We start from the raw sequence: 27,163 nt of genomic DNA on the forward strand, positions 1-27,163 counted from the left end.
TCAAACTGTAATAATATATTAATAATAGAAATGACACGTCTTTTCTAATGGCAGGGCTGACTCGACCTGTGTCTGTCAGCACTTCCTTATGGCATCTACGCTGTGTGGTTACATATATTATCTCCAAATATTTGCAGGGTGGGGTGCTCCAATTCTGTTGCGAAATATACTAACTTTTAGTTTCATAACTTCAGTTCATTTCTGATATGAAATCTTAAGGAGGAATGATCGTGTGCAGCTCAGATTACAAGATCCTAGAATGAATTTTAGAGAAGCGTTCCATGATCTTGAATCATTAGCGACTGAACTAGCCGAAATTCGAGACAAGCTCTGTGAAGAGGCAATAGAAAAAGCGAAGTCTCTTTGTGAAAAATGGGATATTGATGCAACAATACGTGTAAGACGCCGCAAAATGCCCGGAGAATTGGCTAGAGATGTCAGTCTTTCCGCAGAAAGTGAAATTTCTCGCGTTATGAAAAGCGTTCTTGATCATCTCCAACAAGAAATATATACAGGATTTACACGATTAAGTGACCTTAATTTCAAATTTGGATTTCTACTAGAGGTTGAAAATTTATTAAACAAGGATAATGTTGATAACGACCTTGAAAATTTTTTTTAAAAATTTGGGGGAATTTTATAATACAGATTTCAATGAAATAGAACTCTTTATCGAAGTATGTGACTGCAAAATGCTACTCCTCAGTAGAAAAGAAATAGAACTTAAAACTCCATTACAATCTCTTACTTTTATAATCCCGTATGGAGAAGATGTTTTTCCGAACCTGAGAGTGGCACTTCAAATACTCCTGACTATCTCAGTATCAATTGCTAACTGCGAATGGTCATTCAGCAAATTAAAATTAATTTTGACATATCTATGATCAACGATGGGACAAGATCGCCTAAGTGACTTAGCATTTTTAAGTGTGGAAAGAAAAAAATTTGAAATGATCAACTTTGATGAAAAGGAAATTTGCTTAAACAAAAGCGGAAAATTTATACATAGTAATTAGTTTTATTAATGTATTATAATCATACTATTAAATATATGTGTCTCCTTAAAGATAATAAATATTTACTTTTTTATTGTTTTAAAACTGCGTATTTTTAAAATATTTCTTTATAAATATGTAAAATAAATAATGGGTATCTTTTGAACTAATTCTAGATGATCATATACATTTCAAAATCTAGTCTTGTTTTTTCAACTACATTTTTTGTCTCAAATTTAATGCCTAGCTTGAGCCTATGACTTTATTTATTTTATTTAATTTATTTATTACTTTGCGAGTATATTTTGCTTATAATATTAGATGGTTTTCGAGTGAGGGGGGGGCGCTAAAAAGGTATTGTGCCCCGGGCGCGAGTTAAGCTCGCTACGGCACTGCTTAAAAAGTGTGAAAAAAGTCCTTAAAATGCGAAAATTGTGCTAAAAATGCCTTTTGACATGACTTAAATAAAGTAAAAATATTGAACTAAAACAATGATTTACTCTTTAAAATTATTATGAGTCATTTAAAAAAATATAAAGCAATGCAATACTTGTTCTACGTTCATTAAAGTTTGGAAAATATGCTTTATATCCTAAAATAACAAAAAAAGAAGGAAAATATATTGACTCTAGAACATTTTCATTTTGTATAAAAACTTTACTGAATATAACAACTTCCATCTCATAATGTTACTAAATATCAGAATTGCATTGGATTATTAAATTTTTTTTGGTATTTTGAAATGTAAACGAGCATCTCTTGTCTGAAAGTAAATTTTCATACCTGGAGAAGCTTCTTTCAACGTCTACTGATGTTATTGGTGCGTACTTGAAAAAGACGGCCTCACTTACTGACAATTCTTCTTTAATTTGAAAAAATGTTGCTTCGCCTGTTAATATCCTAGAGATTTTTTTCATTGATTGGAAGCCAGTGTAGTAATAAAAAATAATAAAAAAATGATAAAAATTGGAAAAATTTTAAAAAAAATTTAAAAAATGCTTTAAAATTCAAAATACGTCAAAAAATTTAAAGAAAAATGCCCTATAAATCTAAAAAATGCTCTAAAGAACAAAAAATGTCCAAAAATGCAAAAAATGCAAATGTCATCAAAATCCGGGCCTTAGTTATTAGATATATATATTTAATGGTGCTGCTAATCTTGTTACCTTGATACTGTCTACTATTCTTTGCTAATAGTACCCTCAATCATCCTTTTTTCAAAGGCCCCGCAAAGTTACCAAATTATTTTGATTCAAAGGGAATCTCCGACAAGAAATATATTTTGTAAAAAAGCAACTGAAGTATGACTTAAAATGGTGAAGTTTCAGCATGAGATATCCCCCAAAGAAAGTGCTTATTTCCATGGGCACACGAAAGAAAAACCAGTAGTCATCATACATGAATTGTCACCAAATTTATTCTATTCTGGTTCCGTATTATTGTCACGTCACAGTTCTTAGCCGTTTATAGCCACAACAACAATTCTAGGATTAGTCATAGAAGTCTGGGATCTCAGTCTGCATGATTCAATTGAATTTTTTTTAAGGATTAAAACTATTATAGTATTCCGAAAAGAAGTCTGTAAAAGGATTTTAACTGTAACTGTGAAGTTAAGCTAAGCTAAACGTTAGAAGCAGTTAATCTGAAATAGAATACATCTTTTGTTGCAACTGCGACTGTATTATTATTATGAGTGAGAAAAGTAGAGATAATGTATTTCTGAAAAAAGTGTTCTAACTCATTATTGTGTTACCTTAGTGGAAAAGTTCAACTTCCACGTTTAATCTTAAATTATGTACTTCAAGAAAATTTTGATAAAATGAAAGATCAAATTCCAGGAATTATTTATCACAAGTCTTATGCAAAATCACAGAGAATTAAAAACAAAATTTCTAAAAATTGGAAAGAATTGAAAACACTGTTACCTAAAGTATACTCTGTGAAAAATTTGCTAAAATCACAAAATTAAATTCCAGAAATCATTAATCACGTGTCTTATGCAAAATTGTCCCGCAGTGGACTGATCGTTAAGACACGGTTCCCAGCAGATCACCGAAGTCAAGTATCACTGGCTGCTGTTAGTGTTCGGGTGGGGTACCGCTTGGATCAGTCTGCGTAGGAACCGAGGGTGTGCGGTATTGGTCCTCGTTATACTGTTCTACCGTAAAGTGCTCGACTTCCCGTGCAGGTCGTCGGGCTGCCGAAGCGGGGGTGCCATCTCCTCTGCAGAGGATCAAAATTGTGATGGCATGTCTTCGGATCATCCTCAGGGATGTTTCCCAGACCGTCGCCAATAGCCTATTGTACAGCTCTAGTGCGACGTAAATAATCTACAACTACAAATTATGCAAAATTACAGAGTATTAGAAACAGAGTTTCGGAAATGTTCAGAGATTTAAAAACAAAGCTTCTGTAAAATCACAGATAACTAAAAATAGAGCTTTAAAATTACAAAGAATTAAAACACATATTTTCTGAAAAATCACAGAGATTTAAAAATAGAACTTTAAAATTACAGTGAATTATAAATAATTAAAGAATTAATTAAAATACAGAAACAAAATCCGAAAGAGTCTGCAAATATAAGAATACAAAATATTTAAAATTGCAAAAAATACAGAAATAAAGTTTGTAAAATTTGCAAATTTACAAAACTAAATTATAAAAACATCTGAAAATTTACTAAAGACTTTGTACAAATACAATATGCTAATTCAAATGTGCTAATTCAATTAATTTAATTAAATTCAATTAATTTATTAATTAATTTAAGTATTTCTGTTTAGAAAGATTAAAATCTCAATAATGGTGGAGTAAGTAAACAGTAACAGGTATGGATATGTTTTTTTGCTGACACGCAGAAATAATATATATTAAGGAGGAACGAAATTGGCACTCATATTTACAAAGGTTGGATTTTTACTTAGCTTGTTAGTTCAAAAGTTGTGTTTTCATATAATTTGGAAGTTTAAAAAAAAAAAAAAAAAAAAAAAAAAAGCTTTCTACAATAATACGTTCTTCTGCCATGAGGACATTGAAAAATGTATCAAATTTTGGAGTTTTCGACATTTCAAGTTCCTGGGTACAGAAGATATCATATAGATCAGCGGTTCCCTATATATGTTTCGAGGAACCCTGGGGTTCCACGGTAAGGTTCTGACAGTTAGATTCAGGGACAGGGGTTCTGAGAATTAGGTTTTTTTTTTAACCACTATAAATATAAATATATCCAATCAATAGACCGTAATTCATTTAGTATTTCGGTGGCTTATATGAAATTGTTCATATTTATTTATTTTTGAAATTATATATATGTACATTTGGTGATGAATTTTTTTCTCTTTTTTTAATTTTTTTTCCTTCTTTTTTTTTTTTTTTTAATAATAAAGTTAGGGTTCCGCCAAAATAAGCATGAATGTAGCTTAAAAAAATTGAGAGCGCTGATTCAGATAAATATTGTTGCATGTGCTCCAAACAATTTTAAAACACAATTTTTGCACAAAGTGAAATTACGAAATTCGCAATTAGTGCTTTAATACTAACGTCAAATCTGATAGCAGACTTAAAAATTTCTTGATCAAGGCTATTAGAAATAGTGCTATTTCTATCCTAATTATTTAAAATAGTCTTAACTCAGTGGCTGGCATAGTTGGAGGGGGAAAAAAAAGAATGTTTAAAATCCAAAGAATGTTTAAAAACTTTAATTATATTACTGTATTTTTTTTCTTTTTTTGTAATAAAAATGAATTTTTTTAAAAATTGATATATATTTGTAGATATTTTGTGAAGAATAATAGGATGAGTTTCAAATGAATTTAAATTTAAGGTTTTAGGGTAATATATTAATGAAGAGAATGATCCCCTATAAACTATCACCTTTACATTAAAAAAAAAAAAATTAAGGGATTTTGAAGAGTTAGGGAATATTTTGTAAACAAATAGTTTTTTGCGATAGATTAATTTCCGCATATATTTACGCACACAATAAAATAAAATAAATAAATAAAATAAATAAAATAAAATAAATAAAATAAAATAAATAAAATAAAATAAATGAATAAATAAAATGAAATAAATAAATAAAATGAAATAATTCAGGAATTAAATTAATTTATTTGGTTGCATCCAACTATTAATTATGGTGACAATTGACTGAGTTCTTTTGTTTTGTTAGAAAAATCTACATAAGAATGAATTGAAAAGTAATAGAAAGAAAGAAAAGAACTTACAGCGAAATCCCTAAACATCTAATAAAATCCCTACTTTAGTCACAAGTAAAAATCCCCGAGAAACCAAACCACCCTTACCTAATGGCGGGAAATAGCCGCTGACGATTGATCGCTTCAGTGCACAAATTTACGCAGCGCAGCGCGGAAAGTTAAAGAGCATGATTTAAAAAAAAAGAAAGAAAACAAAAAAAGGAAGATGAAGAAAAATGTCCCTTCGACTTCGAACACTGCCTGATTTGGAAAAGCAGGGATCGCTCGCGGTCGTCGCACCCATTCGAAACACCCCCAATCCTGTCGAGAATATTAATTCTTTTGAGAAACAAGAACAGATAATTTTTTGGCCGCCGAAGCGTGAATTTTTTCTCAGACGAATTCCATCGGAAATTTTAGATGATTTGCCAGAATCGTCCGTCGACCCCCTACCAGATGATTTTTCAAGTCCTCAGCAGAAATGGGAGGAGGATGGTGACGAAGAGGTAGTGACCCAGAGACTTGGATCAAAAAAGGGATTTATTATACCGGACGTCCGATATTATGGCCGGGCAATAACCGTGATTGGATCTCCAGGACTTCTTACTGCCAATCGAAGTCGATCCGTGGATTATAGCAGACGATTTTCTAGATGTAAGTGAAAGTTGTTTCTCATAAATTTTTTAATTTAAACTGACAATCATTCGAATATAGCAAACGATATTTCAAAAAATGTTTTTAATTTACAAATTTTAAAGAAAGCGTAAATTCTTGAGGTTATATTGCTATTATTTTATAAATTAATGAAAGTTGCTTTTTCTTTATTTTATATTTTTAATTGATAATTATTTGAAATGGAGTATAATAAACAGATGAGTGTTTGTATTAATTTTCGGCCTAAAATTATAAATTTTTAGAGCAGAATTGTCATAATATTTTGTTGTCATCATTATTTGCTTATATTTTTTGTTGCTGAGGATTTTGTTTAAAAATCATATATGTTTTGTTTCTACATCTTATTTTTTCTTTAAAAAAACTCTTCGAAGGAATCAGTGTATGCTTAACTTTTAAATCTGTGTACGCTTAACTTTTAAAACTAATATATAATCTGTATATGTTTAGATATACTTTTATATAGTATGTATATGTTTACGTATACGTTCATATAATATGTGTTTAAGTTAACAATTAATTGAGTGTTTTAACTCAATCTTTAACATATCACTTAAAATTAATATACATGTTGTTAAAACTACTACCTAAAACCTAGCTTTTATCTACCTAGGTTATTTTATCGATCCTCAATTTTTATTCCTATTCGACAAAACTATAAGGTAATTTCTTTAGTAATATATTTTAGAAAATGACCACAACTTCTGAGGAATTTGATACGTTGGTGATTCTACTAACAGTTTTCCTTTATAAGAATATTCACTAAAACCATTGAGAAAAGTAAAGTAAAAACTACCAGAATATGGTGAAATTTACCGTTATTTTGGGTATATGATAGCACCAAAAACCACAGTATTATGTTAATGATATTAGTACAATTAACACTAAAATATGATTTAATTATGTGATAAAAGTAGGTAAATGTGGTAAAATTTGGTAATTTTATCATAATACTAGAACACTGCATAAAAGCTATTTATTCGGTTCAATTATTTTTCAGTTTTGTGTTTTTTACTAAATGTGTGGTTATAAGAACTACAATTTTGAAAACCATAATTTCCACTAAACCATTAACCTATAAACGGAGAAATTATCAAAAGAATTGTTTAAATACCATATATTTTGGTTCAATTAACCAGAATTTGCATTATTCTTTTTTAATCAGAAATGTTATTACTATGCAGTACTGTAATTTTACCAGAATTTTGTTACTCCGTGTAAATAAACAGCGATTTTGAGTTCCATTTTCAGGAAAAGTTACTATAGTGAATGGTGGGTTAGTTGAATTGCCGTTCGAGGAACATATGTTTGTAATATTTGGGGAAAAATTAATGCAAGTTATACTTCAGTACGGAATTTTAGATATTAAGCGTATAAGTGGGGAAAATGGCTCGTTTGATTACGGTGAAAGAGTAATTAAATTTTAAAACAATCTTTACAATATATTATTATCACCCACGTGGATGTTAAAAATCAGTCATATGATTGCTGCTGCTGCTTTAATGGCTCTCATTCGCTCCTTCATTTAATTCTGAGATAAAAATTTTTTGTCAAAAATGGTATAGTTCTTTATTTAAATGTTATATCGGTGAAATGATAACTGAATATCAGAGTTTTGGAGTCGGTAGTTGAAATGTTCAACTCCGACTCCGGACTTTCCATCCATGCATCGACTCCGACTACTACTCAATTAAAATTTCCACCAAATTCATAAAGTATTAATAATTACTATTATGATTACATATTTTTTTTCATTGAAAATACACATGTATTGTAACATTTGATTTAAAATTACATTTTGTATAGTAATATATCATCCGTAGAAAAAATTAAAATTTATTATTATTAAATATATTATAAAATAATCAAAATTTTAAAAATTATATTTGTACAAAATAATGCATTTTTGCAAAATCAGTGTAAGAAAACAGTTACATATCAATGTTTCACACACGCACGTATCACTTGATGAAAGAAAAAAAAAAGACTTAGTGAATATTTATAAAGTAAGAAATCATTACGTATGATATGTTATTTTGCACATCCTTATAATTAGGTTGGTAACTTCGCAAAAAAATTAGTTGCGAAATTTATAAATTAAAACATAGCTTATTAATAATTTATTAATTAATCTCAATTTTTCAATTGCAATGTTTTTTTTTCTTCAATACTTAAGCATAGTTTCAATATTTAAATATAGTTTTTTTCCAATTGTTAAAATATCCTCAGTGGTAGATAAATCATGTGTTAAAGTCCCCTTATCGTCTAGTTAAACGTGAGTAGGTTTTCATGGTTTCCCTCTACGTGTAATGCAAATGCGGGTTGGATCCATCAAACTAGTCCCCCAGGTAGACTACTTTTTCCCAATATTTGATCCCGGAGTTCCCTTGTCTTCTGGATTGTGTCAGGATCCTGATTCCTCTCCCACGCATTTGATTGACCCCTTGACCTGAGGGTCAGAGGGTGAAGGACACTGCAGGTGTCGTCCCCTACATTGGGGGTGGAGCAAAGGACTGTTTCTTATGGGAAAGAGGATTTTTTAGGGATGAGATCAGTTTTGAACGCAGGAGAGATTAGCTTTGAACGCTGAAGAGTTGAGTTTCGAGTTGAACTATGCTAGAGAAAGCATGAGAGAGAAGGGAGCAGCAGCGCTCCGGAATATTATATTCTCCAATTCATGTATCATTTTGTAAATAATTCTATAATCAAGAATTTAGTAATAAATAAGCTAAAATTGAAATAATCCTTGGTCATCCTTATTGAGCAGTCTTTAAAAACGAACCAAGAGATAGAAAGGTCTCACAAATGTCGCAGCCTGTCAGGATGGAAGGAGGACTGCTATGCTAAGGAAAAGAATCATCGCCGATGCACACTATGAGAAATGCCCAGTAAAGAGTGTTGCCTCATGGAGTCAATCTTGATAGAAGGATGCCTACGGAAATGCCTAGTGAAAATGATTGCCTGAAGGAAAGGGTGACGGTGGACTGACAACATCGACGGGACTATTATCGCCGGAGGCGATAGGCAGCCAGCGCTACCCCCCGTGACCGGTGGCCATAGAGTGTGGTTTCAACATCGACTCTCTGACAAAGAGGACAATTGAAAAGATAATAAAGGGAGGTAAGCTTTATCTCATGCATGAAAAGATAAATTACACGCTCACATTTCTGGGTAGAAGTTTAACAAAAAGGGTAGTTAATTAAGGGGATAAGTTTATTTTGTTTTGGTTTAAAGTCAACCTGATGTGTTATTTTATTTGAGCTTAAGGGATTGGCCAGTTAGCTATAGTATTGTTTGTAATTGATTTGATGTTTTTTTTTAAAGTAACCTAGTGGTTGATTTGTTAAGAGTGTAATTTTTTTATTGCTTTATTAAGAGTATGTATGAAAGAAGAAGAGTATTGATTTAATAACATGTAAAAAGAAGTGTAGGATTATTTAAAGATGGTGTTTTTATATGTCAATAGCGATCTGAGTAAACAAGATTCTTGGCTTATTATTATTTAGTTGTGATTATTATTTATAATGCATTCTGTTAAAATAATTTTGGACCGAAAAAAAAAAGGTCAAGGAAGGGGTTTGCTTTTGTTTAAATGATGAAATGGTTAATTATTATGACTGTAGAATCTATTAAATTTAAGAGTTTTAATTTTGGGGAAAGTTTAGGTGTATATTTTAGGGGTACCAAAAGAGTACAAAATTTTATTATTTTGCAATGAAAGTTGAAAAGAGTAACTTGTATTTATGTGCATCAAGAAGTAATGTTTGAATAGTGCATGTTTTGAATATTGCAGGATACAAATTGTATTGTATATGTTATGTTTACATGTGAGATGTTAAATTTTATAATAGAATGTCGGGGTATGAGTATAGGGGATCTGAATGTATGAGTAGGGGAGCTGAATCGAGAGTGTCACTAAGTTTCCTTTTTTTTAAATTTTATTGTTAAATAGCATTGTTTTGTGTGGTGATTAGGGAATTAAGTTAATACTGTCAGTATGAGTTTTCTTCTAACAGCAAAAAAGGAAGATGTGATAGTTCTAGCTGACGAGCTGGGGCTAACGGTTCCCGAAAACGTCAAGCTGGTTGAGTTAAAAGCATTGATCACCGGGAGTTCGGATTACGATGAGCAATTTACTAAAGATGTTTTAAGTGTGATTGAAGAGGATAGATTAGAAAAAGAGGAACGGGAACGGAAACAAGAGGTATGGAAACAGGAACGAGAGGAGTGGGAACGGAAAGATAGGGAACGTAAAGATAGGGAACGTGAGCGACTAAAATTAACAGAAGATAGGGAACGGGAGAAACAAAAATTAAAAGAAGATAGGGAACGCGAGGATGAAATAAAGAGGCAAAAAGAGCACGAACGAAAATTAAGAGAAGGTGTGAAATGGGCGTTAAATAGAAGGATACGTGAACTGGAATGGTTAAAACGAGAACGGGAATATGATTATGAGCGGACAAGAAGTACTATAGAAGGGATTGAGCTGAGAACAAAAATTTTAATGAGTGACCAAGATGAGGAAAGTAAAACCCAGGATTGTAACCCCTTAGTCAATTTAAATGGATCGGTTGGATGTTTAGGCACCGTGGAATCAGCGGAGAGGCCGGAGTCCCGAAGGTTTGGTTTTGGATTTGGAGGAAAGGAGGTGAATGTGAAGGGTGGGGTGAGACAATTTCCTGAATGGAGTGGTCCGAATGTTAATAGAAAGGGTAAGTTTCCGCATGAATCGCAAAGGAAAAATAGTACTAGCTCAGGAGAATGGTCCCCGAAATGTTATAAGTGTGGAGAGGTAGGACATTTAAAGAAGGAATGTCCGAAAATTACTAGATTTACTAGCTTAGGAGAATGGTCCCCGAAATGTTATAACTGTGGAGAGGTAGGACACTTAAAGAGGGGGTGTCCGAAAATTAATAGATTTAGGTTAGATCTGAAGAAAGATCAGGCTAAGCAAGATTCCGTAGAACGCGTTAGTCACGAAAAGAGGGTGAAGAAAGACGGATCGGATTTGCGTAGAATCGAGGTGGTTGAGGAGAAGTCTTGTTTCTCAAAAATAATATACAGTGTTCCTAAATTAAGCGTATCAAGGCAATCTTTAGATCCTGAAGAAAATTTTGAGATAGGGAGATGGATCTTTGTAAATTCAGAGATAGGCCCTGCTGTAGAGGAAAAGCTCAGTAATGTTCCTAGTAACTGTGGGATAGGGGAAGGAATTGTAAACCCTAATGAAAGAATCCCGGTAGTGGTCAAAAGTGAAAACGAGACGACGGTGATAAGGGAAAGGGAGATGAAAGTATTAGAGGAGCAGGCTTTTGAAAATGCAGGGGATGAACGGTGGGGAAAAGAGTGGGAGAAAAAGATGACCTGTCCTGAGGGAAAAGAACAAGAAGGGAACAAGGGGTTTGAGACTAAGGACACTGACCTTGCTTGCGAGAATTCGGACGAGAGAGGAGTGCGAATCACTCCGGGGGGTCTCGAGGTGTTGGAGAAAGAGTCAAACGGGGGAGGGGACGAAGATCCACCATGTATTTTAATGAATCCGGAGTGTGGTGAGAAAGTAGGGGGTGGAGATAAGGAATCACCCTTTTCTCATAGCCAAAGACGTAAAAAGGAGCAAGTGCAGGGCTCGGAATTTGAAGGAATGTTAGAGGAAGTGAGGGAGGATTTTAAAGGCAAAGAGGTTTGCGGTCAGCGAGGGGTGGAAGTGAAGGTTATAAGTCCAATTAACGCGTTGAAGAGGATGGATTTGTCCTGTGAGAAAAGAAAGGGAGATAGCGACGGCGCGATGGAATCTAAACTTCTGTGGTTTGAGGGGAGAAAAAAATTGGTTAAGTATCCTAAGAAGGAGTTGTACACAGCTGCGAATTCAAACATTCCCGATATCAGAATTAAAACCCGTAAGGTGCAGGTGAAAATAAGGATTTGTTTTCAGAAAGGGGGTTCTGGAAGGAAAAGTAGAGCAAAAGAGTTAGCTAGTCACTTAAGAAATCATGGAGGGGGTGGTATTGAACGAGTGTTAGATGGGATTAGGTCAATGAACTTGAAGCAGTGGAGTTTTGGGCAGTTTGGACGGTTAATTTTGTATGCTAATTATTATTATTTGTTAGGCAGGAATTTCGGGCATGATTTTAAGGATTTTATATTGAGGGAATTTTATAAATGGATTTTGGCATGGATATTTTATTTTTGGCCTGATAAAAGTGATTTTAATGTTTTGATTGCAAAAATATTAGTTTCTTTTATGCTATGTTTTGATTTTGTATTTATTAGTTTGTCAAGTGTCCTAAGTGTAATTTTAGGTTTAATAAGGTATAATGCGGCCAATCTCTTTTGCGCACGGGAATGTGTGCGTGTTATTATTTTTTGGTGCAGGGATGGGCTTGCATTGTTTTTAGGTTTCACTTGTACGACCAGGGAAGAAGGTCGAACTAGATGAAACCGGGGGGGAGGTGTCAGGATCCTGATTCCTCTCCCACGCATTTGATTGACCCCTTGACCTGAGGGTCAGAGGGTGAAGGACACTGCAGGTGTCGTCCCCTACATTGGGTGTGGAGCAAAGGACTGTTTCTTATGGGAAAGAGGATTTTTTAGGGATGAGATCAGTTTTGAACGCAGGAGAGATTAGCTTTGAACGCTGAAGAGTTGAGTTTCGAGTTGAACTATGCTAGAGAAAGCATGAGAGAGAAGGGAGCAGCAGCGCTCCGGAATATTATATTCTCCAATTCATGTATCATTTTGTAAATAATTCTATAATCAAGAATTTAGTAATAAATAAGCTAAAATTGAAATAATCCTTGGTCATCCTTATTGAGCAGTCTTTAAAAACGAACCAAGAGACAGAAAGGTCTCACAGATTGGTTTCAAAATTACAAGGCTACGGAATTAGACATTAGTTGACGTAAACTTAAAATTGGGTCGGCTGTCGACAACGACGCTTAAAAATAATAATAATAAAATAATTGTCATAATATTTTTTAGAGTTAAATTTTTTTACGTAATAATAAATATTTATCTCAATAATTTTTATTAGATCAAATTGTTTTTTCTTTTAAAATCGGGCTGCGGTCAGTAAGCGGGTGGGTGACCACTTTGATCAGCCTGCTTAGGGACCAAGGATGAGCAGTATCGGTGCTCGTTAAACTGTTCTACCGTAAAGTGCAGCAGGTCGTCGGGCTACCAAAGCAAGGGAGCCATTCCCATTACAGAGGATCAAAATTGTGATGGCATGTCCTCGGATCATTCTCAGGGATGTTTCCCGGACCGCCGCCAATAGCCCATTGTGCAGCTCCCGTGCGACGTAAATAAAGTACCTACCTTCTTACTTCCCTTTTAATCCACAGAACCAACTTTTGACTAACAGGAGTAGATAAAATTTCTCCAACTTCGACACCGACAAAATTATTTTCGAATCCCACCTCCCGACTCTTCCAAATTTTTTATTATTCCGACTCCACAGTTCTGTAGGAAATCTCCGGAAGTTAGTTTTTCCTCTCAGCGCCTATGCTGTGGGGAGAAAATCGTAAGTTTTGCAAGAAAGTTAAATTATGAATAACTTCGGTCGTTTCAAAGGGTTTGAAAATTTAATGATTAAAAAAATTTTAAAAAATCCTAATTTCCTACTGAAGAAAAAAATTCTGAAATTTTAAAATGAGCATCGTGCAATTATTCTAAGAGACATATCTTTTAGATTTACTAATGTAAATTAAATTGTCACGTAATTGGTAATTGACTGACTTACAGCAAAATGACATGACCCCCTTTCTACAATCAATTCGGTTAAAAATTCATAAAAATATATAATAAATGAATAAGTAATTTAGTATCAAAAATTATTTTATTAAATTTATAGAATTATCATTTAATCATGACACTTTCTAATATGCTGAATTAAATAATCACCCTTTGTATTTTTATAGTCTTTTATATTGGCTAGGAAATAATCACAATGAAAGTAAATAAAAATTATATTTTTATTTTATATAGTTAGTTATCTGTGCTTCAAATCTTTTTTAAAGTGTGATGAATAATTTTATGTATATTTTTTTAACTTGGTGGTTTTAACCAATAAAATTTTATTTTAAAATCAAATGATCGTAATCGTGATTTAAAAGTGGAAGAAATTATTTCAAATCAGTATTTTTTTTGAATTCTAATGGCTTAAACTAATGATTTTATTATAAAACCTAGCGATTCAAAATTGGGAAAATGTATTTTTATCTTTATTTTTCAATACTAATTATTTTTAATAAATTTTTTTTTCAAAAAATAACGAACGTCTATACTTATTATTTTAAAGTATTAGAAATTATGTTCAGCATTATATTTTTTAATTTTAGTTTCTTAAACCAACGATTTTATTTGAAAATCAAGCTATTTTAATTGTAATTTAATAATGTAATGCTTTTTTTCAATTTTAATGACTTTATTTTTTTTAATTAAGTAATAACAAAGAAAATTCGTGATTTAAAAAGATGAGAATGATTTAAATCATATTAATTTAATAACTTTAAATCAATGATTTTATTGAGAGGAGATGATTTTAATGAGATAATCGTCATAAAATATTGGGATTTAAAAATGTGAGAATTGATCTTAATCATTACTTTTCAGTTTTAGTTATTTAAACCAATAGTTCATCTTCAAAGTCAAATAATTTTAATTGTAATTTAAAACTGCTACAAATTATCTTCATCAGTTTGTTTAACTTACAAAATTCATACCAATGATTCTATTTCAAAAACAAGCTATTACATGATCTTGATTGAAATGGTTGACTTCCTGTTGAAAAATGTTACTCATGTGTGTTTTGTTTGTAATAAAACTATAATCGTTATTAAATCATTTAAAATTTACTACAATCTGCTAAAGCATAATGCTCAACTTAAATGACCTTAACTGACATTATAAACTAACACAATCATTTACGATTTAAACACTTCAAATATTCGAACCAATTTATTCGTCACTCTGCATTTACAAGATTAAATGAATGATTACACCCCCTGGTAAGCTCGATGGTTCGAAACAAACACTTTTTTTCTTCATTTCGTTCCACTGAATGGAATTTTGGAAAGAGTTCTTTGGAATCTGCATTTGTTCTAGAACATAAACATTAGGTCAGTGAGTTTTGGGGTATGGTTATTTACCTCATGGAACTTCGGATGAGTAGTTTTTGGAATAAAGTCATCACACCCCTCTAGCTTCGATAAATCCATACTCATATGGAATACTAAGTTTGTTTTCACGTGTTCGGAGTTTTAGTGCTTCCTTAACAGGTAATAACACTAAGAAATTTTCAGAAATATAAATTAAAATTTTTTTTTTGTATTCCATTTATCAATATGTACGTTCGAGAAAAATTGAAATTTTTATTTTCTTCTGAAGCTCATATGAGTGATACAAATACAGCATATATTGCACACTTGCTCTCCAGCGTAAATTTCACGAATTTTAAAAATCTCTTATTTTTGAATCTTCATTTCTTGGAAAATGTTCTTCCGATTTTTTTTCTTCAAATTTTGAATTTTATGATTAAAAGTTTTGTCGTATGTGAAATTGTTAGAAATTTTTTACGTTAAATTTTAAAAAAGCTCATTGATCATTATTGAAGTAATAATAACAATTTTAAGTAATTATGCAAAAAAAATTGCTTTGATTTTAGTTTTATTAAACGAGTTTTATATAGTGTGTAAAAATTATTTAATTCGCTGTTAATGTTACGTAATATTCAATATTCCAAATTAATATCAATGAAATAAAACTTTCAGCTGATCTCATAAAATTTAGAAGTTAGTACATGAAAATACGATTATTAGATTAAAAATTAAGATGTCTCTTTTTTAATTTATTTTTGATCTTTTGTATACTACTGAAATTAGCAAATTAGTCTTTGCAATTTTTATACGTAATTGGTTTTTAAAAGTGATTATAAAAACATAACAACATAATAATATTATGAAAACAATTAATTCATATATTTTTTTTATTTTCAACGTAATCCTTCAATTCTTTTAGGAAAAACAAAGCTTCACTTGATAGTAGTAAATTTCTTTAATGAAAAATAATTTTTTTTTTAAAAATAAGTCGAGGGTTTTAGATTATTTATGAATTATTATTACTATTATATTATATATGAATCATTAATAATATTAATGTAATTTATTATATTTAATATATTCATTATTACTATAATAAATGATTAAAAATGCACTATGGAATATGGACGTGTACTATTAATAGTACTAGTAACTTAAAGAATGAGTAATAAATGCATGTAGGGCCTGGGGGTCTTACACTCGCTTTATTCATGATTTATTTTTAAACCCAGGCAAAACATTATTCAAGTTATTGATAACTAAAGAATAATTGTGAGAGATGAGTGATTTATAATTACGTTGAGTGAGAAATCCCTACAATTTCCCTTTCAGATATCCTGAAAAATCCTTGAGTAATCATAACAAAAAGACTCTCTCATCTCCCTATTCCACTTATCACATTCATTTTTATCTTTTCCCACACGATTAGCTGCCACGAGTGTTTTTCACCTTTCTTCCTCCCTCATAAGTTCGAAGAATAGTGGAAGGGGGTTGGAATTTTATTGTGAAAAAAAAAATGTTCGATTACGGTGGTTGTGAAGAGAAAGGTTAGAAGGAGGTTAAGGTTTATGGAGCACAAAACATCTGTTTTGGTAAAGGTTTTGAGAGAGTTAGTGAATTCCTCCCTCTCCACCTTCCCCAGATGAGTCATAAGAGGGTGCTATAAGATATGTAAAAGAACTACATACATTTAGCTATGCGAAGATAGCCCCCGAAAATGAGGAAATTCAAAAATTCAAATTGCATTCGTTTGACCATTTTTTGACCACAAATGACCACCTTTTAAATTTTTTTGACCACCCTTATTTTGGACATAATCCTGAAAATTAAATTCGGGGGCTAACTTCGCATTTTCACGCCAAATGAATAAAAATCAAATTTTTATATTGTATTCGTTTGACCACTTTTTGACCACAAATGACCACCCTTTAATTTTTTTTGACCACCCTTATTTTGGACATAATCCTGAAAATTAAATTCGGGGGCTAACTTCGCATTTTCACGCCAAATGAATAAAAATCAAATTTTTATATTGTATTCGTTTGACCACTTTTTGACCACAAATGACCACCCTTTAATTTTTTTTGACCACCCATATTTTGGACATAATCCTAAAAATTAAATTAGGGTGCTAACTTCGCATTTTCACGCCAAATGAATAAAAATCAAATTTTTATATTGTATTCGTTTGACCACTTTTTGACCACAAATGACCACCCTTTAAATTTTTTTGACCACCCTTATTTTGAACATAATCTTAAAAATTAAATTCGGGGGCTAACTTCGCATTTTCACGCCATATGAATAAAAATCAAATTTTAATATTGTTTTTGTTTGACCACTTTTTGACCACAAATGACCACCCTTTAATTTTTTTGACCACCCTTATTTTGGACACAATCCCAAAAATTAAATTCGGGGGCTAACTTCGCATTTTTTCGAAAAATATATAAAAATCCAATTTTTATATTGTACTCGTTTGACCACAAATGACCACCCTTTAATTTTTTTTGACCACCCTTATTTTGGACATACTCCTAAAGATAAAACTGGCGTGAAGTTAGTCCTCAAAATTCAGGAAAATAACAAATTTCAACTGCACTCGTTCAACTGCGCAACATTTTTGACTACAAATGACGACCTTGAAGTTTTTCCGACAATTCTTATTTCAGTCTTTCTTTTAGCGATATCAATATAATATATAATATATATTGGTTGGTTTCTAAAATAACTTTATTGCTATGAAACTATTTCTACTCTTTTATAGAGGAAATATGTTAAATTTTATATATCATTATTGAGAAAAATGTTTTTAAACAGTATAACTACTTAATAATTGTTTTAGAAATGTTTTAGATTTACTTCATCTTATTAAACTTTTATTTTTCTACTTGTAAAACAATTTTAAAATAACATTGCGGAAAATAAAGATACGATTAATGTGAACAAAACTAATACATATAGTTTTTAGCATTCCTCGTTTTTATGGATTATAATCATTGCATTTGAAGTACATAGTCATTTTGGAATTTATTTTTAAAATTTTTATATTGCAAGAAAAAGTTTTTGATCATTACTACGTTTAGATGTCAGCTATAATTAAAATATATTATATTGATATCGCTAAAAGAAAGACTGAAATAAGAATTGTCGGAAAAACTTCAAGGTCGTCATTTGTAGTCAAAAATGTTGTGCAGTTGAACGAGTTGAACGAGTGCAGTTGAAATTTGTTATTTTCCTGAATTTTGAGGACTAACTTCACGCCAGTTTTATCTTTAGGAATATGTCCAAAATAAGGGTGGTCAAAAAAAATTAAAGGGTGGTCATTTGTGGTCAAACGAGTACAATATAAAAATTGGATTTTTATATATTTTTCGAAAAAATGCGAAGTTAGCCCCCGAATTTAATTTTTGGGATTGTGTCCAAAATAAAGGTGGTCAAAAAAAATTAAAGGGTGGTCATTTGTGGTCAAAAGGTGGTCAAACAAAAACAATATAAAAATTGGATTTTTATCTATTTTTTGAAAAAATGCGAAGTTAGCCTCCGAATTTAATTTTTGGGATTGTGTCCAAAATAAGGGAGGTCAAAAAAAATTAAAGGGTGGTCATTTGTGGTCAAAAAGTGGTCAAACGAATACAATATAAAAATTTTATTTTTATTCATTTGGCGTGAAAATGCGAAGTTAGCCCCCGAATTTAATTTTCAGGATTATGTCCAAAATAAGGGTGGTCAAAAAAATTTAAAGGGTGGTCATTTGTGGTCAAAAAGTGGTCAAACGAATACAATATAAAAATTGGATTTTTATATATTTTTCGAAAAAATGCGAAGTTAGCCTCCGAATTTAATTTTTGGGATTGTGTCCAAAATAAGGGTGGTCAAAAAAAATTAAAGGATGGTCATTTGTGGTCAAAAAGTGGTCAAACGAATACAATATAAAAATTTGATTTTTATTCATTTGGCGTGAAAATGCGAAGTTAGCCCCCGAATTTAATTTTCAGGATTATGTCCAAAATAAGGGTGGTCAAAAAAAAGTAAGGGGTGGTCATTTGTGGTCAAAAAGTGGTCAAACGAATACAATACAGAAATTGGATTTTTAAAGATTTTTCGAAAAAATGCGAAGTTAGCCTCCGAATTTAATTTTTGGGATTGTGTCCAAAATAAGGGTGGTCAAAAAAATTTAAAGGGTGGTCATTTGTGGTCAAAAAGTGGTCAAACGAATACAATATAAAAATTGGATTTTTATATATTTTTCGAAAAAATGCGAAGTTAGCCTCCGAATTTAATTTTTGGGATTGTGTCCAAAATAAGGGTGGTCAAAAAAAATTAAAGGATGGTCATTTGTGGTCAAAAAGTGGTCAAACGAATACAATATAAAAATTTGATTTTTATTCATTTGGCGTGAAAATGCGAAGTTAGCCCCCGAATTTAATTTTCAGGATTATGTCCAAAATAAGGGTGGTCAAAAAAATTTAAAGGGTGGTCATTTGTGGTCAAAAAATGGTCAAACGAATGCAGTTTGAATTTTTTATTTTCCTCATTTTCGGGGGCTATCTTCGCATAGCTCATACATTTACGGTTCATCCCAATTTCACCTTTTTTTTTCTTTTTTTCTTTTTTAAGTTCGCTTTGATATGTGTGAGAGCAAAATCTTGCAATCGAAATTTCGGTTTCCTCACCACTAGCTAGAGAAGCGGTTAAAAAAAGTTTTTTTCGAAATCTATAAGAGTTTCGTGTGCCACAGAGGCTCCAAAAGTTAGAATTTCCTTTAACAAATTATGATTTTTGAAATCAATATTAATATTTATATCTAACTAATTCTTTATTGAATATTTTAATGATTTTTTTAAAAAAATTAATGCCAGTAAAAAAAAGTACAAATTTTAAAGTGAAATATTTCGAATATCAATGTATTGAATAAATAACGAATACGATAATTAGAAAAATTAATATTTGCAATCGAACTTTTCTATATTCGAAATAAAATAAATTCTAAAAAGCAAATCTTTTCCTTGTAACTATTCACAGCGTTTATAAAAGTTCTTTTTTGCTTTTTTTTCCAATAAAAACAATAATTTAGCTTGTTTTATTAATTTTCTGCTTATGCATTCATCAAAAATTCAATGCCACATTTAACTCACGTTGTTTTTTTGCTTTAGTCTATATAACACTAGTATACCATATCACTTTTTTTGTATTCAACTCTCTGACATAAAATTGACTTTTAAAATTATTATTGATAAAATTAATTTCATTCTTTTTAAAATGTTTAATACAACACTTTACTGTATTTCTGTAATTAATTTGCTCGCAACTGCTAATGAACTTTATTAAGTTCAGGTCCCACTAAAGGAAATCCTCCATTTAAGGTTCCAAAACCGAAACAATTTCGAACTGTACTGAATCATAACCATTGTGCTCAAATTCCAACGATCTATCTATATCTAGTGAAAATGCAAGTTGCGATTGTTTCTTAGATGTTATAAGTACAATTCATTTCAATTAATAAAATTCTTAAACATTTTCCAAATAAAAAAAACAGCGCAAAAAAAACTACGATTTAAAAGTGGACTTAGAAGAAAATAATTTTATTTTGGTCACATCTGAAACGATAAAAGTAGAGCGAATACTTTTCGCATTAAAATTTCATCACCCCCAATGATTCTCTCTCGTATTTTTCGAGAATAAAGGGTTTTACTTTTTCCGATTTTAGAGGTGATTGAAATAGATTTTTTTAAAATTCTTTTTTGTCTACCTGTAAAATATAGTTTTTGAAACTTTCATTATTTAGGATCAAAAAAATTCTTATTTAATTTTTTTTAATTAACTGATTTGGACGTAATGCGTGAAAATGGGTAGCTATGTTTGTCTATTTATATTTATAGGTTTATACATTTACGTTAGTTAAGGATAAAAAAAAAAAAAAAAGAATTTTTACTACGTCATATAACATTTCTTATGAATCAGCTCATCGGTATGGTGATTATGATTATAAATAATTCTTGATGTAGCGAGGGAACAATGGAAATAAAAACGCTTTTCAATGAATCTATGGTTAAATTCGTGAATAGATTACTAAAGGAGTGGATGATTGAGTGAAACGGTGATTGCGTAAATCGGTGAATGAGTGAATCGTTGAATTAGTGCAGTGTTTCCCAAAGTGTGGTACGCGTACCCCCGGGAGTACGGGAACAGTTTAGCGGGGGTACGCTTTCTTATGCGAAATATCTTGCAACTAACGAAAAATTTCAAAAAAAAAAAAAAAAAAAACTTTTAAAAACAAAGCTAGCCATGAAAATTTACGATCATTTTCTATTTATTTTCTAATGGCTATTTTTCTCTCAGTTAAAAGTTAATAATTAGTTGTGTCAACAGCCAGTTGTGATTTTTAACTTTAGTCCAATTCTTTTTATAGTAAAAAATACATTTATTTTTTTTATCAGTGGCGTTACGAAAAATTTAGAAAGGGTACACAAAAGTCATAAATTTGGGAAACACTGAATTAGTGTATCGACTAACTTATGAATCGGTGAATCAATTTATAACGAAATAAAAAGAAATTTATCAATAATTTGTGGTATAGTAGACGATTAAAGATTCACTTTTGTAAGCAGACATTATTTACATATTTTGCAAGAATCGTGATTTGATATTTTTCCGATTTGCGACCTAATATGTTATGCATATATCAGTTAAAATCAAAGGTCACATACTGTTTACATTTTTTCATATAAAAATGTAATAATTTTAAAACCAAGGAGGAAAAAAACGATATTTTGCGAAAGCGATCTTATCAATAGTATTTTTTAAAAATCGTTTCCTCTTAATAAACTTGAACAATGTTTGTTTACAAATATGCATAAAATACGCAAGACTTATCAGGTGATTTGATGTTGAAGTCATAAATAAATAAATAAGTTTTAAATAAATAACCAACATATGTGTAGAAAAATAAGAAATTTTTGAGTTATAAATAAAATTACATTAAATGTTGGTGAATTATAGAAAATGTGAAAGCTGCTTTCATTATTACCTAGTATCGAAATTATAAGCGCCACAAGTCGGTAACCTAAGAAGACAAGAGTAATAACTTGCCTGATATGTCACGTGACTTTTTCGGTTACACGTGTGTAAAAATATGAGATTAGTAAAGGGAAGGAATCGGGTGCGCATTAGAAGAAGTGAAAGTGAACGAGTTAGGAAAAGGACGATTTATTCACGGATCAGCGAAGATAGAATGAACTGTCAGTTCATTGTCTGACCGAAAAGATGAAAAATCATGCCTGAATCATCAGTCGTTCGAATCAAAAACCATGAAAACTCTGAAAGCGTCGAGTTTATTCGTATGAAGTATAATTTGTTAAGAGGAAAAAGAAAAATGTTTCATGGTAATAACAGGGGTGTTATTATTTCTTCAACTACGTTCAAAAGTATTAACTATGGCGAAGGAAAAGGTTCGCCAAACATGAATTTGTTCTAAAATAAGTATTTCTAAAAAAAAAAACAAAAAAACAATTAAGTCAATTTGAGTTTAATATATGTTTCTTTTTTCTTTGAAATCATGTAAGAATTAAAGTTAAAGTTTAGTGAAAAGTGAATTTAGGTAAACAGAGAATAAATCATGAAGTTTTAAATGCTACAAAATTGCATTTAAAATACCAGAAGACAAGCCAATTATTGCTGGAGAACTTCCTCATTGTGTAATCCTACGTAATCATGACATATATTGTTTGCATTTTGATATTATGAAAAAGAAATCGTGGTTTACTTTAGGATTATCTTGGATCGTGGTTTACTTTTCTCTAATCTTTAACTATTAAAATACTAACGGAGGTCAAAGAGAATTAGCCATGAGGGATTTCATCCGCGATATAATGTCTTATTAACTATTAGAATTTTTTTGCTTTTTCAACATTTTCCCTCATTTTCAGTTAAGATAAGCATTTTTCCCTTCGTTCAAATGCAAACGACAAAAAGTGGAAGGAGACTTAAGGAGAAAATTCTAAATATGCTTTTCTTAATTTATTTTTCACAAATAAATTCGTCAGCATCTTTCGTAACATGCTAAGTGCAGGATTGTAACCCAGTTAGAATTTGAGAACTATAGCTTAAATGAAAAAAGGGAAAATATAGGTGAGAAAATTTTTTTAGAAAACTATATCTTTAACAGTTCTTTGATCAGCATATTTTGAAAGGCAGTTTCGTATTATAAGTATGCCTATTTTCAGAATTTTGATAAATATCGTCTGTGCGTAATTTAAGTTCAGAGAATTTTCCAATAGAAAATAAATAGGTTTCCGTCAGTTTTAATTTAACAGTAGTGAAAAAAAAAACAACAGACAAATGTAAATTATTAAATACATATCCAAATTTATTAATTGTTTAAAAGTTATCAAGTGCTTGTTTCTTAGAATCTATTGAACTAGTGCCTGTTCTTATTTAAATTTTTTCTGAAAGATATAGCTTTTTTTTTAAAGGTATAACACTGTCTAATGTTTTTGTATCATCAAAAACTTGCTAACAAAAAGAAGAAAAAAGGAAACTCAAAAATCCTTGATTTTGAGGGAAGAAAATCTACAAAAATCAGACAAACTCATGAAAGCGCATAATTAGGAAACTCACTTATCCAAGGATAAATAAATGCAAAAAATATTTATTATTTGGAATTTTTTGTTAAAATATGATTGAAAGGTTTTCTAGTTGCAAGTTATAAAATATTTTACATTACTTAGATCTACGTAAGTTCAAGTGACATAATTCAAAATTTACATGAAATTGTTCGAATAGTTTTTAATCAATAAATCTTCAGAATATCATATGTTATTAAATTTTAATTTCTCCAAAACTATTCAACTGATTGCGTTCTAACTTTGGATTCTGTTATTTAAAATTACCTAGTTTAAAATCATGTAAAAGTTTGTGTACGGTTCAAAATTTTTTCCAGTATTAGTAAATTAAGAGCCTTTTTTTAAACATTTCTAGTGCATGAATAAAATTTTTACTTATTATTTTTTTACTATTTTCATAAATCTCTTCACGACTAAACCTATACTGAAAAGTCTAAGAAATCGACTGGTCTTACACTGCTATCACAATTAGTTAAAAAAAAACATTTAATATATCTTGAAAAATTTGAAGAAAAAAAATGTCAAAAACCGAAACATTCTTTGATTTCAGATAGAAAATACAATTGCTGAGTTTTCCAATGCTTTCACTATAGGAGAGAACGCTCAAGGCTGCAGATTTGTATTCAAAAACAACAAAATTGGATAGTTTTAAATTTAAAATTAAGAAAATGCTTTATTTGTAAATCGTTTGATTTATTAAGAAATCGTTCGGTTCCATTTCAAAAATCTTTTGGTTTAAATTTAAAAGCTCGTTTCTTTATTTTTCTTATTTTGAAATATTTCTATATTATTAATTCTATATTATGGAATGAAATATCAACTTTAAGATTTATGTAAGAGTAATTAATTTAATTCTGTATTCTTAAAGCATATATTAATAACAAAAACATTGTATCATATATCCTATTTCAATTCCTTTATTTATAGAAGCGTGTATAATTTCAAATCCCATGGACCAACTTCCAAGTCGGCCACTTCCCACCCATGAATGATATTCTTTGTATGCTATTTACACGCCTCAAATGATTTTTTCAGGTTTAGTTTTCAGACAATTGCCGCTTACAAGAGAGCAAAATCGGCTGCACTTCTTCATATGTTTTGTAACTGCAACTTCTGGAAACAAAAGAACAATTATAACTTTTAGAACAAAAAGCAACTTGCTTCCTGACCCAGTGATACGGTATTCTTAACTTTTTAATTGGAACGGGTTATTTTAATGTCTTGTTTTTCTACCATTTTGCTTGGGATGCCATGAATATAAAGTTTAAGTCATTAATGTTATTTTTTAAAAGTAAAATGTAATTTAAATAGACTTTTAAAACAAGGTCATTGCAGGTCAAAAGTTTAAAACAAAAACCCTTTATTTGTTTTGACATTTTAATCATATTTCTGTTATTTTCTTTGAAATTCCTTTAAAAAAGTTTTTTAAATCTAGTAATAAGGCATTCAAAATTCAGATTTTTAAAACTTCGTTCTAAATTTCAAATGATAGTTATTAATTCTCTTGTTTTCAACTAGACTTTGTTTAATATTAAGATATTAAGGTATATAAAGGTATATTTAAATAAAATAATTTAAAAAAAAACACCAAATAAATTTTAGAAAGTAATAATTTTAAATTTTTGTTTCCAGAATATTTTAAATACTTTTGAAATTTTCATGTAAAATTTGAAAGCTAAAATGTTTTATTAAATATATTTTCATTATTTTTATTTTTAATGCGAAAGTAAACACAGTTATTTCCCTGAAAAATAATAGAAAAATAGATACTCAAACAAGGACTAATAACAAGTAAAGTAAAAACAAATAAAACTGAACAATAAAAAAAAAGGGAAAAGTCAAGGAGTTAAACTTAAAAAAATTTCCCTAGCTTCCCAATACTGGGAGTAATCAGATTCTTTCTTCAGAGATGGGTAGAAGGGAGGGTACCCGCAGACATCTCAAGGTTACAGCAGTACAGGGGACAGGCAACGGGTAAATATATTCTAGAAATACATGAAAAGTTCTAATCTGATATCATATAAAGCGACAAAGATGTTGCATACATTTCGTTTTCGCGCAAAAGAACAAAATAAACCTCCACGGACAGTAAAGGATATTTCTTGTTTCTGGTCTTACGAAAATTAAATAATTTTGTTTTCAGTTAGTTCTAAAATTTGCTTGTAATTGTATTGTCATCAAGCATACAGCTCCAGTTGAAATTTGAGCACTCTTACTAGTCGAAATGACTAAATTTTAGATGAATGATAAATTCCTTTTGGCAAAAAATTCACCCCGTAGCTACCAGGAAACAATTTTAACTCGTACTGTCATCCAGTACTGAATTCCAGTTTCCAGCTAAAATATGATCAGGCGATTCGGAGAGTAAATAAAAAATTCTATTGAGGAATAAATTCCTATCGGCGATAGTTAGGGAATAAATCTTGCTTGTAACGCTAAGAAAACAATTGGAACTTGTATTACTATTCTACAAAGATCTTTATTTAAATTTTAAGCTAACTATTTAGTCGAAAAATTGTCGGAAGTTTGATTGGTGCTAAATTTTATTTGGCGACAAAATAACAATAAATTCTGCATGAACAGAACCATTGTTATTAAGCATAGAGCTCCTGTAAAGTTTTGAGTCCTTTGCTACTCGAAAAGAGGTTGATTTCATCCTCACAAGTACAAAAGTGAGTTCTTAAAACTATATAAATAAAAAACCTGATGCTTTTTTTTCCTTCAAGATTCACCAATGCGCTGTAATTCGGTTATTAATTTGTACTTAAAAATGGCCTCATTCCATCTTGTACCAATTCCTCGTCACTCTAATTTGATGCAATTTAGAACTCCTCTAATGCAGCTTACTAACATATTAAGAAAAGACGAAAATATTTTAATTATTCTTAATATTCAAAGACGCAATTTCTTTTAGGTAATTTATTAAAGACATTTTTGCAATATTTGTACTATTCAATTTCTTAGGCACTGCATTCGTTAATATTATTCTTTGTTATTTATGCATTTGTGTAAATTTGTTGCTTCTTGGATCTTAATGGAGGTTTTGTTATCTTGAACACAAAAAATTTCTTTTTTATTCGCTGCAGTTTCCACCCAGGGAAAGATTAATAAATGCCATTTGATTTTATTTGATTATCACTATATGATATTTTTGACAAAAAGAATAAGCTGTTGTCTGCCCTGTTTTTCATGAATCTCAATATGAATAGTGAGATCAAATTTAAGGCTTAAATTATTACACCTGCTCGTGTCGAATTCACCCACGTAAATTACTGAAGGAGCGTACTAATTAAAAATCATGAAAGCTATAAAAATATTATTGCTCTTAAAATTTCATGACGCAACTTCGGGTGGAGAGAGAAATTAAATTTTAAATATACAACTGTTTTTAAAATTTGTTAACCTCAGAAACTATTAGACCGATTGCTTTCAAATTTTGTATTTTGCGATTTAAAATTACATTTTTAAAATGACACAAAAAGATTATATGTACAAAATGATTTATATACTTTACAATTCAAAATTTTTTCGACCATAATTAAGTAAGATAATAAATGATAGTTTATTATGAAGAATTA

At 30.4% G+C, this 27,163-nt stretch overlaps 1 protein-coding gene across 2 annotated transcripts in view; it reads left to right on the plus strand.

The window, feature by feature from the left end:
- Positions 1-5,297: 5,297 nt before the first annotated feature.
- LOC107448359 (heat shock 70 kDa protein 12A) overlaps positions 5,298-27,163 on the plus strand; it is a 65,271-nt gene continuing 43,405 nt past the window's right edge. For both annotated transcript variants that reach the window (XR_015431297.1, XM_016063523.5), the window contains exon 1: positions 5,298-5,848. Coding sequence is in view for 1 of the 2 variants with exons in the window: in XM_016063523.5 (XP_015919009.3) it covers positions 5,431-5,848 (418 nt within the window). In the remaining variant the exon portion in view is untranslated. The remainder of the gene's footprint in view (positions 5,849-27,163) is intronic.

Source organism: Parasteatoda tepidariorum, chromosome 2, assembly GCF_982258835.1.
Source record: "Parasteatoda tepidariorum strain Cologne lab strain chromosome 2, Ptep-v5.0, whole genome shotgun sequence".
In the NCBI taxonomy this organism is placed as follows: domain Eukaryota; kingdom Metazoa; phylum Arthropoda; class Arachnida; order Araneae; family Theridiidae; genus Parasteatoda; species Parasteatoda tepidariorum.